The sequence below is a fragment of the Gymnoscopelus braueri genome, assembly GCF_963280865.1.
Source record: "Gymnoscopelus braueri genome assembly, chromosome: 7".
NCBI classification, from domain to species: domain Eukaryota; kingdom Metazoa; phylum Chordata; class Actinopteri; order Myctophiformes; family Myctophidae; genus Gymnoscopelus; species Gymnoscopelus braueri.
In genome coordinates this window covers 43,695,184-43,712,588 of record NC_137608.1, presented here as the reverse complement: position 1 = coordinate 43,712,588, position 17,405 = coordinate 43,695,184, and the positions used below count along the sequence as shown (strand labels likewise).

General features: G+C 41.5%; 1 protein-coding gene across 1 annotated transcript in view; it reads left to right on the top strand.

Moving 5' to 3' along the window:
* Nucleotides 1–17,405, top strand: part of ksr2 (kinase suppressor of ras 2) — a gene marked incomplete at both ends in the record, with an annotated part of 118,305 nt that overhangs the window by 81,563 nt on the left and 19,337 nt on the right. Inside the window, 8 exons of the mRNA XM_080433881.1 lie at nucleotides 2,757–2,826; nucleotides 4,474–4,557; nucleotides 5,069–5,190; nucleotides 6,708–6,814; nucleotides 9,065–9,233; nucleotides 12,654–12,695; nucleotides 13,634–13,703; nucleotides 17,305–17,353. Of these exons, the coding sequence (XP_080290007.1) occupies nucleotides 2,757–2,826; nucleotides 4,474–4,557; nucleotides 5,069–5,190; nucleotides 6,708–6,814; nucleotides 9,065–9,233; nucleotides 12,654–12,695; nucleotides 13,634–13,703; nucleotides 17,305–17,353 (713 nt within the window). The remainder of the gene's footprint in view (nucleotides 1–2,756; nucleotides 2,827–4,473; nucleotides 4,558–5,068; nucleotides 5,191–6,707; nucleotides 6,815–9,064; nucleotides 9,234–12,653; nucleotides 12,696–13,633; nucleotides 13,704–17,304; nucleotides 17,354–17,405) is intronic.

Below are 17,405 nucleotides of genomic sequence, written 5' to 3'. Positions count from 1 at the left end.
GGAGTAAGACGAAGGCACTGGTACGTGAGTCAGTGGGATACAACAGCAGTGACAACACAGAAATGTGTGTGGGGATGAATCAATAGGCATAACAACTAAATTGGGGAGAAAAGGGGGTAAAAAGAGAAAGAAAAGCAAAGAAAAAGATATTACTGGACGATGCCTGTGTTGTTTCTGTTTATCTCCAAAACAATGGCAGACCTGGCCACCCCCCAAAATACCCTTGTGTCTCAAAGAATTTGGTTATTAGGCACAATAGGCAGAGGAGAAGCAATGTAACTGTACAGAATGTCAATTTTATGCAGGAATTGTAAATTAAAGGGTTAGGGTCTTGGTTGCTCAACTCGTTTGCATAATTCCACATACAGTAATCCCCCATCTGTTTGTATCCAATGAAGCAGAAATGGCATATAGAAACAAAACAAAACAGAGAACAGGCAAGACTAAGGGCCCTATTTTGGTGCTGGCGTGAGGTACCTGTGGCGTTTTATTTTTTTACAGAAGTTGCTGTAATTATTTGTTGCTCTAAACTGTCGCTCTAAACTCTTCCAAAGTTGTTTGACAATGATTTTAAAGTTGAGAATTGCAAAGTTGTTTGTAGGTGGGAATGTAGGCCTGTTGAGGAGCTGATAAGTGTTGTCTAATTGCAATCCCTAAAGAAATGGAAGAAGTGACTCTGCCCGACAGCCTAAGCCTGCAAAATCTTACAAAGCTTTTTGTGGCTTGTGTAGAAGAAAGCTTGGCCCGTTGACAAGGAACACAATGAAATACAAGCAATCATGGTTGGTGAAGAAAATAATGAACAAGTAGCTGTCTTTGTGCTTCCAAATAATAGTCCCCTTGTGTTGCCTTGCCTGCAAACCAGTGATTGAATATTTATCACTGAATTTTTTTTTAACAGTATAAAAACGGTAGGCGATAGGCCTACTGTATGTATACACACATCCACAATCATTTGAAAAAGTGAACAGCTGATTATTATAAGACAACAAGGCCTATAGTTGAACCTCTTTCAGCCTGCTGTCCCTATGTTGGGCATGTCATTATAGACTAAAATGTAACCAATAAATAAATATAGAGTAGAACAGCTATTTTTTGAATAGGTCATAAGTGGTTAAAGGGAAGGAAAATAGGTTAGTATCCAGCAGCTCCCCTAGAGGCCGCTCTGCTCGTTGCGCCCCCACATGACCAGAAATTTTGAAGCAGCCGCTCAAGGTTGTGATGTATGCATGCTCAGTTATACTGTATGTGTTTGACTTTAGACCTCATCAGGATTTTTCAACACGTCTGCGTTTGCAGCCGAGTGGAACAGTGCCTCACTAGCACAAGTACATTTACTCAAGTACTTTTACTTTACTTGAGCATTTAAATTTTTGGGTACTTCTACTCTACTACAACTAGATAACAACTGGCATATTTTATTTATATATATATATATATATATATATATATATATATATATATATATATATATATATATATATATATATATATATATATATATATATATATATATATATATTTATATATATATATACACACACTTTCTTTTTAGTCCACTACAATTATTATTTGACAGCTTTAGTCACTAGTTACTTTGCAGATTTCGATTATCATTGCAAAACATACATTAACCACTTAAGTCCTATTTTATACTTCAGCTATTCAAAAATAGCCGATCTACAAGCTCAAAACGCTTCGCATCGCGATACCTTGTGAGCTTGCAAATCGGCTATCTTTTGAAAAAAAAACATGTGAAATGGACCTGAATAATGAGGACTTTTGGTACTGTAAGTATATTTTGTACATTTACTACAGTAACAGAGTAATTTGCTACTTTTACTTAAGTAAAAACTCTGCGTACTTCTTCAGCCACTGCTTATCATTGCAATGCACCTTCCCGGCATCCACCCGGCTTCACACAGGGCGGTGCGTGTCTAGGCTGGCTGTTAGCCCACCTTGCACTGAGAAGTGGGTGCATAATGTATTGGTGTGCTGCCACCGCTCCTATCAGCGCTCGGGCTAATGGACCAGGCGAAGGTTTTTTTTGTTGTGAAAACCTTTTGAAGTGAGACTCCCTCACAATGAAATCCCAGCAGCGGCGCAAAAGTAGCCGTACTCGATCAGCTCAGCTGTCCAACGTCTAAACACACAAACACCTCCGGAAAATACAGCACGTAATAATGCCGGCTGTCCCGACTGACCTTGACATCTTTTCAGTATTATCCAAATGGACTCAGTGGTCTGAATTGTGCAGAGTTCTTTGTTGACGATGGAAAATCTTGTTTGAGTGTTTTGATCTATCTATCTATCTATCTATCTATCTATCTATCTATCTATCTATCTATCTATCTATCTATCTATCTATCTATCTATCTATCTATCTATCTATCTATCTATCTATCTATCTATCTATCTATCTATCTATCTATCTATCTATCTATCTATCTACTGTATCTAGGCTGAGTTACTTATTTAGCTTCTTATTTACAGCGATGTCTTGGACAACTATGCTTGCAAAGTAGTCGATCTATTGTATGTAATCGACAGTTGATTAAGACCTTGTTCAAGGCCAAAGTGATCTTTTGCTCTATATACTGAAATGCCACATGGTATGAAATGAATGTGTTTCAACTGTTTAGCTGAGATCTTTCTTTCAGTATTCAGCACTATTTACTGTACATCTTTTCACGCATTCCTTCTTTGTTCCATCCCTCCATTGCTCCATCCATCCCCCCTTCTGTCTTTTCCTGTAGACACTCTCTCAGTGCCTCGCTGGTCTCCACAGATTACCCGAAGAGATCTGGGAAACTCAATAAAACACAGGTAGGCAACAACGGGTTTCATTCGTTTTTTCATAACACATGAGTTTGTGTGGTGATGTGACATATTGAGAGCTTGTAGATCTGCTTTTTCAAAGTTTTTGACAATAGGGCTTAAAACTGACTCAGCTAAAAATATTAAGATTTAATATCCACAGGCTTATGTATGACATATTGACAAAGACTCAAACTAAAGACATTTTCTCTGGAATATGTGTTAGTTTTGTAAAAACAAACAAACTTTTATTAAATCTAAACTGATTATTATTTGTTGTTATTTCATTAGTATTAGTTAACTAATTATAAAAACCCTGATGTGCACGAGACGTCCATGCGTGTCCACCTGCCAATGCGGAATGTCAGGGCAATTAAATGCATAACTCATCCCAGCACTTCCTCTGCCTGCTTTGGCTCCAAATACCAGCATCTGTCTGCTGAGAGTTAGCGCTGCGCTGGGGACAAGAGACGGCCCTGGCCTGCTCACATGCTCTTCTAATGCGTCGTCATGTCTTATTTATGCTCCCAGACGCAACACATTGTGAGCTTGTAGATCTGCTATTTTTGACGCGCGACACCGTCGTGCGACTAGGTAGGAATTGGTGTCTGTAAATGCCCCAGACACCAACAGAAAACGTAGAAAAAACATTATAAATATAGTATATCATCTTTTTTTTAATTCAAATTCAATTCATGACATTATTGTGTTTCAAAACATCAAAACACTTTAAAAACGATGCGTTGTAAGCCTGTAGAGCTGCAGTTTTAGCTATTAACGTACAATGAAGGGTTCATGTGGTTAAAGAGATTTGGATCCTGTCAAACCACATTACTCACCTGCCATTAGCCATCCAGCCCAGCTGCCGGTATCGAGGCATCGTGTCGGTAAATAGGCCTAATAATCACAACCACTCCAACCTCTCAGTCACGCCACAGAGGTCCTAAAGTAGCGGATTGTTTTGCGAATATGACAGCTCCCATCTCTCTGACTGATTGTCTCTTTAGTGTATTGACGTAGCTGCGTGGCCTCTGTCCCGGAGCTCAGCAGTGAAGAACGAAAGCGCACAACGCTTACACTGGCACAGGGATATTGAATGAAAAAAAAACACGTGGGGTTCATAGATCAGCAGCTGAGGGACATTGGAAGTGCCACACGTACTTCTTTTTGTCAGCTTCGTTGAGAGAATCAAAGAATGATAATGATGCGATGCAATGCAGCTAGGATATATTTTTTCTTTTACATTTTTGTTTTATTTCTTTATTTACTTGCTAGTGCTAGTGTAGTGGACTTTAGAGAAATACCATGGGGTAGGTCAGGGTTAAGGAAAGAACAAGATTGCAGGTACTATATAATGTTTTTTTTTATGTTTAATTTAAGTAATAATCGTGTGCATATTATTTTATTGACAAAATGTAAACCTCCAAACAAAGGATTGTCAAAAATCACAACATATATTTTTTAATTAGATTATCATTGTATAGAGGAAGGATACATGGCACATGGCAAATTAAAGGCTTCTTATAGCAAAATCCATATGCATGAATGAGGTGAAGACTGAATGTTCTCTTTAGAAATCCACAGCTTGGAGATTTTGACAAATCACACAAGTATTATCAAATGAGAAGATGTTGTGTGTTTTCTCCTTTCTCACAGGTTTTCCACCAAGTACTGGATGTCCCAGACATGCACAGTATGCGGAAAGGGAATGCTGTTTGGACTCAAATGTAAAAACTGCAAGTAGGTTGCACAGCATAGTGTTAAAAGCACGCCTCACTATAATAAGAAGCTCACAATGAATGACCTGTAATTGTGACTGTTAAAAAATGTTCTGTGTTCGACATTCCTGACAGCTGTAAGGTGCCCGAGATGAAAATCAGTGGCTGTGCCACTGTGATTTACGGCTGTGTAATTGCTGCATGTCACATTTTGGCATAAGCTGTATTATTCTGGGTGGAAATGTGTGCAATACCTCGACAACTAGGGAGCTGCCTTGAGCCTTGCTGTTCTCACTACCGTATGCTTCCGCTAGGTGATGTCATTAGAGACCATAATGTTAGCTTCCGTACCTACAGTATGCTACTAGTTGTACGTTGAACCAAATGATGCAGATGCCTTTTGCTCCCTGACGACCTGTCAGATATAGTGACGGTAGTAAGGTTAATGTGGTTAACTGAGCAGTTCATGACTTTGAAAATTAAGGTTATAAAATTGTTATCTCATCAAGTAACTCTACTTTTTATGTATTCAGGCTGAAGTGCCACAACAAATGCACCAAAGAAGCCCCGCCTTGTCATTTACTGATCATTCAGCGAGGAGGTCGAGACTGCCTCAAAGGTAATATAGAATTACATTACATTATAGAGAAATATTGTAATATTCATCAGATAATTTGAGGTATGTATGAGCTATTGTATTTTAAGGAAAATGTATAGTTCATTACACGACTGGGATGCACAACGTATGAATTAGCCTTTAGCTTCTGGTCTCTTATGTACAGGCAACCACAACACAATTGTGTGCCTTAACATTAACATTGTAAATGTTAACTGCTTAATAATGGACATAACTTTTACCCCCTGTATTGTTCTTACTAATTTAGTCAACTCTGAAAGTATTCCCATTATCTGCCATCCAAATTAAGACTTGCTTTTGTCCGTTCCCTACCCCCCCACCCCCACCCCATCCCCCATTCTTCCAAATAAGATCACCAAGGAATAACTCAAGGTAATTAATTACTTTCTACCTTCTTTTGTTAAAGAAAGCGACATGTTCTTTGCGACAACTCACCCCCCAAAAAAACAAAAACGTATCTTCCTTGAAAAGTGTCTCTGTGCGATAACAAATGGATGGCATTCAAAACAGTTTGTTCCATTTTCTCACATTAGCACAGCCGGGACTGATAAAGACTTTCCTCTAATTGCGCCTGAAGGCATTAAGTGTGCATTTGCTTTGAGTTCTGTCGCCCGCAGGCTTCTTTGTTCCCCTCAGAGCTTAAGCACTTAAACCAGTGGTTCTCAAACTTGTTTTATTTCAAAGACCCCCCAGTTTGGTATGCATTAGGCCACGGACCCCCATAACTCTGAGAGCCTACTAAAGGTTCCATTTCTCAGAGAAATTACAGACCGGTAAGGGTCACTCACTATCAACTATCAAACATTTAGCTGGGGACCCCCTGGAACCCCCTCAAGGACCCCTGGGGGTCCCCATACCCTACTCTAGAATCACAGACTTAAACCCTACAGTATATACATTGTTGTACGTCTAATAGTGGAAATAGCTGATCTACAAGCTCTCAATGTTTCACTTTGCCACGTGTTTGTGAGCTTGTAGATCACCTATTTTTGCCAAACGATCGTCCATCTTTGCTGAATGTTGTTCGCCTACTGTGACATACTCAGAATAGGGATGTTAGGGTTGGTACACACCGAAAAACAATGGTTCTTAAATGGTTCTTTAAAAGGCTATATGGTTCCACAAAGAACCATCAACTACTAAAGAACCATTTGATCTAGTGAATGGTTCGTCATGTTCCTCATCTAGTTCTAGAGAACCTTTTTTGTCAAAGTTCTTTGAGGAACCTTTGCAAATTTAAACCATGTCTTAATAGGCAGACATTCATCGAAAATAGCAGATCTACAAGCTCGCAACGCGTTGTGAGCTTGTAGATCTGCTATTTTTGTCAAACACATTTCGGCCGGTTGATGAAGTTTATACGGTTTAAGGGGTTTGCGTTCTTTATTGAACCATTCAAATAAATGGTCCGAAAGGTCCTTTCTGGAACCAAAAATGGTTCTTTATATGGCATCACTCTGAAGAAACAGTTTTGGTTCCAGTTGGCACCTTTATTTGTCTGTGTGTATGGTTCATTCTCGTGCTCTGCTTCTCAGCGCGTCTAGTGCGCACCGAATCAGTGCCGTGTGACATCAACAACCCACTCAGGTACACCGACCTGCACATCAGTCAGACACTACCCAAGACCAACAAAATCAACAAGGTAAGAGTTTCAGGTACTTTCATACATACTGTTTGTGTCCACACACGTCCTTTGGAAATGTATCAAAGTGTTATACAAATTGTAAAAAGAAAAAAAAAAAGATATTATGGCGCTGTCGTGGAATTCTGGATCAATCAGTAATTGATAGGAGTCGAGACAATATTCTAGGAGGTGACGGTTATTCTTTAATGTACATGATATCATGGGGAGAAGTACGATATCACTCAGGTCGGTGGTACGCTACCCCTCCCGTTTGTATACGAGAGCCGGCGAGAACTTCTGGGAACTCAGATTAGTGGTACGGTAGTTCTGCCAAGGAGCCCAGGGATCAGACAATAGTTATTATTCTAGCTGCTTCAAGGACAAGCTGAACCATAACAACACAGGCTGTAACCAAAACAATAGCTATCAGGCCTAGTGGAGACATCTAGGCTCTTTGTAAGCTACCAAATATCATGTCATCATATCATAATGTATTATAAGTACTATAAGTGATAGTAAAATATAAAGGCTAATAACAATATAGTATAATGTATAATTCTTCTGCTCTGCCTTTGCTTGACATTTCCCATCCGACTAGGGGCTGAAGGGGGTGCTAGTCATCATCGGCACTAGCATTCTGTTGAGCGCTGTCTTGTCACTCTGAGCATCTGCTTTGAATATCCGAAGCTAGTACTTAAGAGTGAATAATACTGCCAAAATAATTGCTTTCAACATCTGTTTTGACATCTACTTTAACAGCGTGAACCAACGTTTAAGGCCAGCGTAATCTTGCACTCCTCTCTGGATAAGAGTGTCTCCTAAATGCCTACATTTTTAATTATCTATCTATACAGTATTTAATCTATCTATCTATCTATCTCATCATCATCATTCGAGTGCCCTCGAGATCTGCGACACAAGCTGCTTCCACTGGTCTGTGTGTGTGTGTGTGTGTGTGTGTGTGTGTGTGTGTGTGTGTGTGTGTGTGTGTGTGTGTGTGTGTGTGTGTGTGTGTGTGTGTGTGTGTGTGTGTGTGTGTGTGTGTGTGTGTGTGTCAGAGAGAGAGACACAGAGAAGCAGCTACTGTAGTTTTAGTCTTTTTTTGTTGTTGTCCTTTTTACCCCTTTGCCTCCCCAATTTAGTCGTTTGGCCAATTTATTCCTCCCCACACACGTTTCTGTGTTGTCACTGCTGTTGTATCCTACCCAGCAAGCACAATGACGTCATGACCAGGACATCATATGGATGGCTTTGTAGTGACCTTAAACAACTGCTTTTGCGGCCAGTGTGGGTGATGAAAAAGCTGTTTGGATGTCGTCCCGCTCCAAATCATCCCCATATGGGCTGTGATCTGGCCTTGTCCTGAACGTCACCGAACGACGTCATCATGACGTCTTTCAGTGACGTTCAGGACTAGGCCAGATCATGGCTGATATGGGGATGATTTGAACATCATCACCAGGATATCGTATGGACATCTTTTTAGTGACCTAGGACCTAAAACAGACGGCCAGTTTGGGTGATTAAAAAGTTGCTTAAATGACAGAAATTACGTCATCTAAGCGACCCCATATCGGCTGTGATCTGGCCCAGTTCTGAACGTCTCTGAAAGACGTCACTGAAAGACTCCTATTTTGGGCTAATTTAAACAAATCGTCATTTACATTTATACAAGACACTGGCTAATATTGATTTGATTGCGTACAGCATAGTGTCGGAGAGCAATGTATTGAATAGGCCTGAGGTCTGGTTGCCCATAAGAGCCATGACACCTTGGTTGATCCACCTCTCTATTGGATCAGCCAACATCAACACGCCCATATCAACACGTCTGCCTTTCAAGGATAGTAGCCTATATCGTCGCTGTTGAGCAGAAACCTTGTATCTCCATACTTCAACGTTATATGTGTTTTCGTAAATTAATGGGTTAGGGTCATGCCCTACTTGGTCGTACAAGAATGTCGTCCAAAAGGAGTGAAAAAAGACGATCTAAAAGCTCACAACATGTCGCATTGTGAGCTTGTAGAGCCTATTTCCCCCCCCCCCTCTATTGAAATAAAAGAATTGAAAGTGGATACGTTATTTCTTTTTAAATAAATTGAACCATTGAACCAATGAAAAGCATTAACAAGAGCTTGTGACTAAACAATTGCACTGGATCCATTGTAACACAGGTTTTGGACGTACGAGTTTACGGTTTTGGACAATAAGAGGTTTTCCCACCCAACAGCGACGATACCAGTGTGTTGTTCTGTCTCCTCCTCACAGGATCACATCCCGGTCCCCTACCAGCCAGACTCCAGCAGTAACCCTTCCTCCACCACCTCCTCCACCCCGTCCTCCCCAGCACCTCCTCTACCCAGCAGCGCCACACCCCCTTCCCCCCTGCACCCCTCCCCTCAGTCAGCACGCCAACAGAAACAGTTCAACTTGACAGGTATGATGATTGATGTCGGATAACCGTGATGGGCATGTGAGCCGGGCCATATTAACCCATGAAATCAGGTCCAGTTGATCCTGAGAGAGAGAGAGAGAGAGAGGTGTTGATGGTGGATTTTGATTGGCTGTCAGTGTTTCTATCGCTCATAAAATCGCTCTAAAAAGTGATCCAAATGATATCGTTTAAGACTATCGTTGTCGTTATTGCTGTGGTGTGGACTAGTGTAGACGATACTGAATTTCTAACTTCGATACGATATCTTGCAAAACAACGATATTCGATACCATTTTCGATACCACGGGGGGGTGGCATAATGTATATATATATATTTATTATATTTTCATTATTATTATTAAAGGCTGTGAGTGTGTTGTTTACTGTATAGGCCTATTACAGATTGATCCTCATCTTATCTCTGGTAATATAAGAGAAATATCACCCTATTTAAAATAAACATTTATATTTTTCTAGACCAGGCCTTTAAAAATCAATAAAATTAACTCATCTTTAGGTTCATTGTACTGTGAGCGTGTCTTAAGCACTAGGGTGATTGAGTGTATGTGTGTGTCCTACACCAGTGGTTCTCAAACTTGTCCAGGTCAAGGACCCCCAAATTGACACATTAGCCCGCAGACCCCCATTTGAAACGATAAGACAGGGACCCCCATAAGAGAAGATTTTTACGGCTCTAGCAGTGATTCTCAACCATTTTAATTTCAAGGACCCCCCGTATTCAATGGCATTCATATCGCTGGGACCCCAATCTATATTGTAAAATCAATGTTAATTTAACTCTGAGCATTTGTACACTCTGAGTTCCTAACTATCTATCATTTAGCTGGGGACCCCCTGGAGCTCCCTCAAGGACCCCTGGGGTTCCCCGGACCCCACTTTGAGAACCACTGTCCTACACACTCTGTGTGTGCGCGTGTGCAAGCACAACAGCATCCACGTTGATTTACTTCTGATCAGTCCCAAATTGTTCCTATCACTTGAAACTCTGTTGCCTGATGATAGCCAAATTGTAACTAGTGACACAACATCCGTTCTATAGCATTCATTTATCGTTGTCAACCAAAACGGTCACAGAGGCTCTGCTTTTGCCCAATGCCCACTTTAATGAGCTTCCGAGCTTTACACACCCGGAGCAAATTAATTAACGAGCAGTGCTGACGGCCGAGCAAGAGCAACGACACAGGCTAGCCTCCGACGCTCGTCAGCTGCCAGCTGAGTGAATGAGAGAGGGGGGAGAGCAGAGGAGAGACAGGCGAGGTAGGCGGGGCTATTAGCCTATGGAACACACACTGACTGCAATAGTGTATGCGTCTCTCAACCGCTCTCAACTCACGTTGGAGAGATGGGGGAGTGTATCGATATATCGATATTATGGAAAACTTATATTGAAGTAGTTTCAAATGTTTAGAATCGATACTTATCGAAACATTTATATTTTTGACAACACCCTATCATCCACTTCAGTTATTACGATTTTGGAAGCGACATGCTTATTGTTATCGTTATGGTTATCGTGCTTGGTGTGAATAGCAAGAACGAAACAGCAAGTTTCCTATTACAGTAGATTTTGAGATATTGTAAAAAGGTTTGGCCTAAGGCTGGCGCTATAGAGGAAAGACCACTGCGGGTCACCAAAATCTGTAGGTTTCATCCTTCACAGAGCATGAAGGTGCACAGCAAATTCCATAGCAATCCTGCCAGTGGTTTTTGAGATATATTTTTCGGGACCAAAGTGTTGGAGCCCTGCCCGCTAGCGAGCCCAAAAATGGACTTGTTCATAAGGGCCCGTATTAACGCTCATTGACTTAAATGAACAGTGACGGTTGTTAGGTTAGTTATTATGAGAGACCAAAAAATATATAAAAATTGTTACCAGTAGCCTACTATTTATTAACCCTGACAGCAGAAAGTTCCTCTAAAAATGTCACCATGCCCAGAAGAAATAACAGTCAGTCCCTTTAATTCCAGTGGGAATACTTTGGGGTTATTTATGCTTGGTTGCACATTGGTGTCGTGCACCGAAAATAGCTGATCTGCAAGCTCACAACGCGCCGTGCTGCGATGCGTTGTAAACTTGCAGATCGGCTATTTTTGGTGCGTTACATCGCATGCAACCAAGTACAAATCAGGCATTACTCCTCCATGTTGAAAGTGGGTGTTTTTTTTTTTAAAGTTATTACAAAAAAAAAAAAGAGAAAGTGGGTGTTTTTTTGGTATGTTAGCAGGAGAAACACTTTAATTTGTGTGACTGCAACAAAAACAAAAATTAAACTAATTTGGTTATAAAGTGTTCTCTTCGGTTCTGTCATTATTCAGTATGCAGAGAAAGGTTTTGGGGATTGCACATTCTGAAAAACGTGTACGTTTTCCTGGGGATTTTTTGTTGTTGATTATTTAGACACATGACGCAGAAAGAGTTGGAAAGTTTTACTTCTCTTCTACTGTCTTTTTTCTTTGGAACGTCATTGGGAAATATATTTTCCGGTAATTGGTAATAATCCATTTCATCAATCACTAATAACATTGAATCAAACTTGCATCAGGACATCATTCACAAAGAAGACATCGGTAGCATAAACACACCATGCTGTACCATGTGTTGAAGCTCCATGGTGGATGTCATTTGAAGGCGTCAACAGCAGTGATGGAAGAAATACTCACATGTTTTAGATCTGCTACATCCTGCTAGATGTAGTGGGATAGAAGTAAAAGTATTGAAAATTGTAAATACACATTACCCGCCTTGATATTAAACATTGTTTTTTTATCCAGTTGCCAGCGTAATTACCTTAAATCGACGATCTTTGAAACGCCATGGCAGCCACCTTGTGTACAGATTTTTTCTTTTTTAAAAGTCCCTGTGGGTTTGCGGAGAGGTCTGTGTATCCACTGGAACGATAACATTCCAACCGCGATCAGCCATTTTGGGGCTATGGCCCGTTGAAAACGGGTGGTTTTCATCACAAAAAAAAAGAAACTGAGTTAAGAGTGTTTTTCTAAAAATCTTATAGTTGGGGCGGACGGATGTCTGTTTTTTTGGAATGACGGCACATCCGGCTACTGCTTCTCTGAGTGACGAGGGATCATTCCAAAGCTGTGTTAGGGGGCCCCTTGTGGAATTTTCAAAAAAGAAATAATTTGATAATAGATTTTGTTTGATAACACAGTGTGTTAAGTACATTACTTGAGTACATGTATTTAGTTACTTTACAACAGCCAACAGTTTCCTTTTAGTATCCCTGTAGAGTGATAACAAGTATCTTCACTGCAGTTGAGTCTCAGAAACTGTCTCCGTAATCCTCCATAATGTGAACCTGTTCCCCTCTGTGTTAACAGCCTGTTGGATGCAGCGTATCACATCACACTGACTCCAAATCTCACCGTGCCTCTTTCTCTCCCCAGCCTCCAGTTACTTCAAATACAAGCAGCAGTTCATCTTTCCAGGTAAGTGGATCCTAATTGGTCATTACACCTACCCATAATGCACCACAAACCCACCCAGGGATGAGGAGGCTTGTTCTTTCTGATGTCAGTGTCTCTCCTGTCCTTACCATGGCCTGATTTAACCCTTTAAGAGGTATTTGGCCGCGGACCCCCATCTCAAAATATTTAGTTCCAGGGATCCCTAAAAGCAAAGATTTTAGTTAAAAATGTTCACTTAAAAAAAAAATGTCAATGATTTGCACACATTTTCACGATTTTTCAAAAATAGCAGATCTACAAGCTCATAGCGCGGCACTCGGTGCCGCGCTATGAACTTGTATATCTGCTATTTTTCAATAGCCAAATAAATCTTAAAATGACACAGATGCGTTCCAGGTCTTAAAGGGTTAAGCTGTCGCCACCCAAACATCCACCTTCCCAGTGAGCTCGTCTTATTTGGGTCCCCTAATGATGGCCCCACAGTGGCTGCAGCGCCCATTGCTACGACAGTGTCTGTGTTCGCTACACGCGGACAATTACAGCTGAGAGATAGCCTCTAGCAGCCTCACAGAGGTTGACTGAGACGTGCAGAAACAGGGTTTGGAAAGAAAAGTGTAAATAGTGGTGGGAAGCACTTTCTCTAGTAAACTCTCGAGCAAGTCTTGGCCATTTTAATAAAAGCTATGTAGACGTGCTGCCTTTGTTATTGACAGGCTAGCTGCCCCCCTTTTGTATTAATCAATATCAGTAACGGTAATGGCATGCTCATAAGCAATTGCTTGTTGTTATCAATATTGTCATTGTAAACCCGTTGTGCTTCTAGCAAGGAGGTACAGTACTGTAGACTGGAAGAAAAAAATAAACCCTGACATATAAATGATACATAAACTGGATTGTTGTAATGCTGTTATCTTTCTATGATAGTGAATCACTTCTAATACGTGTGTCTGGCTCCCCAGATGTGACTCCCGAGGCCCCTCCAAGTAGAGCGCCCCAGGTCATCCTTCACCCTGTTCTGTCTGAACCAGGGTGAGTTGAATCATATCCACCCTTACATAACAACAGGACTACCCTTCACGCAAATACGACAGTATCAACTACATATGAATGACTGATCATGCTCCCCCCCTCTCTTTCCGTGTATCTTTCGCTCTCTTTAGTCTGTTACCACCCCCACCATTCTCTCTCAGCGATCACTGGTCGGAAGCAGACTCAAAGTTATTGGAGCACAGAGATTTGGGTGACGATTTGACATGCGAGGGCAGTCAGGGCACACATGACGAATACGGAGGGTCTAATGTTAGCGTGGCCTTCACTTCACGCTACAGTTGGGATGCCAACTGGATTTCCTCTTGCTCTTTGAGGAAGCCAGTGGTTGCATGAAAGACATAAGGAAAAACAACCGTAATAGGACGAGGAGTGACAAGGATGCCTTTTTGACCTAGATGTTAATTGGATTAGATTGTCAGTGCATGGAGGAGGAATGGAGACGTGGTGGTCTGCGGCTATACTGTGGGTTGATGTTCAATTTCAATTAAACGTGTTTGCACAAAATCTTTGATGGAATAATCGATAGGACATGATGCTATACTTGATTTCCTTTAAATATCAACAGAGCACGGTCCTGGAAAGGTCTGCGATTAAGGCAAACCTGTTTTGTGGATAAAATAGGTTTATTTTATCCATAAAATAAACCTATATGGGATATAAACTTAGACAACGGCAACCTAGAGCCTGTGTAGTGAGGTCCATAAGTATTTGTTTAGAGACATATTTTATGTTTTAGAACATTTAGTGCCATACATGGTACGACCATGGCTATTTGATTGTGGAATTAAAGAAGCCATAATTACAACATTTTATAACATCAATACAAGTAGCAGTTAAACCATTGCTTCAAAAAATGAGGTATAAAAGTCACGTTCCATATCCCATATACGACGACAACAGATGCAAAAGTGGACCAGACATGACTGTTTGCTTTGGTAAAGCACAGTAACTCACAGACATCTTTGTCCAAAGGGGCACGGATGGATCTAGAAATAAGTAAGGGCCACCTTATTTATTACCGTATGTATTGGCCATAGTCTTTACATTATGTTTGCGCGCGTTCGAGTGCTAAAATGAGTACTTGAAGTTCGCTTAAAGATAATTAACATGCCCACATGGGCAATGCTTGTAAGTGGGGCTTACAAGCATTGATAGGATACTGTGCATTCACGTCTTGAATACAAATAATTTGAGAAATCAAAAACATACAGATACACAGCAGACAGCCAGACGGTTGGCTGCTGCTAGCTGCCTGCAGCACAGGCACACATCACGTCATGCAATCACAACACCACCAGCGTGCTTCTGCACGCACACAACGGCAACCGAGCCCCGTTTGAGGTTCCGATCGGAGCTATGATCAATATGTTTCTTTATCAGTATCTAAGCTATAATGATTATAACATTGGCACGGCGGACTGTACATTCTGAAGCCATAAAGATTAGGCTACTCGCCATGTCAGTTGATGTTCCTCCAAACAACTCCATTATCATCATTTCCAAAAAAAATCAAGATTTTTCAAAAAAATAGCAGATCTATGAGCTTGTTTATCTGCTATTTTTGAATAGCCAAAGAAACCTAAAATGACACAGATGCGTTCCAGGTCTAAATGGGTTAAATATCCCCAATTCAACATGTTTTTTGTCTTTCCGTATTTGAACTCCACTGTTGTTCCTGTTTGCTGAATTTAAACGGATGCAACAGCAGCAGCACTGCCAACAAGTTGCTGATGATAAAGCCATTAACTATGGCAGTGGTTTTCCAACTAAGATCTAAATATGAATCAGTCAGGGGATAAGTTAATTCACGTGAGGTGGTAAAGACAGTCTAGTTACGATTTAAACGTTTCATTCTTACCCTTACCATGCATCAATCTCTGCTATGACGATCTGCAATCTATTCTACCATTATCCACTCTTCAGTGCGAAACCAGTGTTGCCAGGTACGCGAGAAAAATAAGCAACGAGGTCTATGAAAACAAGCCCAAAATTATCGCTTCTAACAAGCAGACTTGGCTCCGCAGACAGTGTTTTTCGGACCAAACTATTGTGCGGGATTTTCATTCTCTCATTTATTATTATTCGATATAACCCATAAATAACTCATGGGGCAGGGGTGGGGGCAGCCCGACTCCCAACATTGATAAAGTGGGGGAGTCGGTGCTCTCGTTGGCTCCATTGGGCCGGCGCCAGTGCCCCAGATGTCCTGACTGTCCCAAATACTTTGGGAAGCCCGTCCAAGTTTCAACGTCGGAAGGAGGCGGAGCATGTATTGACCTTAAAATGAACACTGAGTATTTTACTGTGTGGCCTTTACTGAGAGGACTTTAACCATCACTACAATACAAGTAATTAAAAAAAACCTAATGAAAATATTCTCTTTCTCCCTCTCTCCTGTTCTCTGCCTTTATCACCCATGCACACACTCTTTCCCTCCCCTGATATGTCTCTATCAGCTCGATTTCCCTGTTTCGTTTTCCCCGTCTCTCACTCCACCTCTTCTGTCGCTGCCTTCTGACGAATGTGAATACATTAGTGCGGTTATGAAACCCCATGCTCTTCTGATTTAATTAATGTTACGTGGCCCTCCTCCCCTCACTCGCTGTATGCTCCTAAAGTGGCAGATGGCAGATTCCCCAGCCCCTTAATGGCCTCTTCTCTTGGTTAATGAGGGCCCCTCTCAGGCCCCAGCACCCGGCAGGAGCCACTCATTAGGCCAGAGCGGGGGACCTGCAGCGGGGACCCTCGGCTCTGCGGGTACTGCATATTATCTCACACGTTGCCTTTGCCGCTGGCCTCTGCTCCCGTAGTCTTGGATCGTTTCTCAGGGAGTTGCTGACAAGCCAGTGGAAAGGCTGGAGAAGAACAGGTTAGGGCAGGGCGGTAACCGATCCTAGGCTTCCTTTCTCTGAAAGAAAGCTTAGGGAACATTGAAGTGAAAAGTGGATAGAATGGCAGTATGACACTATGACAGTGTGGGCAGGCGGCCGTTCCATAGCAATGGGAGGGGCTCGCCCAGGTGCGCAAATCAATATAGTCCACACATAAAATCAAGCACAAATTAATTACGAAAAAGGAACAGAATCGTTCTATGCCTGGCATCATGTGGCATTGACGTACCTTCACCTTGCATTAAACTACTGCTCAGTGACGCAAACATGGCGATTGCAGTAGTAATATTATGCCAACAAAAGCTGTGATATACTGTATGTCGTTTTTGTTTGTGCAGTGCACATATATATACCTACGGCAATGTTTCAATGCATTTCTCTTCCAATTTTGTTGATATAAATTGTTCAATACAATTTTGTCTCGCACCCGGTCGGAAAAACACAGAAGAACTCTGGTCCTGTCACCTCTAAGTCATCATTCTATTCACTGTTTCAAAGCACTGACCTCCATTCGGAGTGGAGCGAGATTGGATGGCTGGTAAAGTGAGACTAAGGCAGCCAGGGGGGTGTCGTGAGTTCATGTCTGTCTGTGGTGTGGGTTGAGAGTCTGCGTGTTGAAATGCACATGGGAGAATGATTTTTTTCATCTCCAATTCGCTCAGTCTACTTATGTTTTCTGTTGCTTACAGGAACGAGGGCAACCCTTTGCTGCAAATCGAAGTTGAGCCCACATCTGACGTGAGTCATCCTGCCTTTGATCTATGCACGCTGTATTTGGTTTGCCAATGAA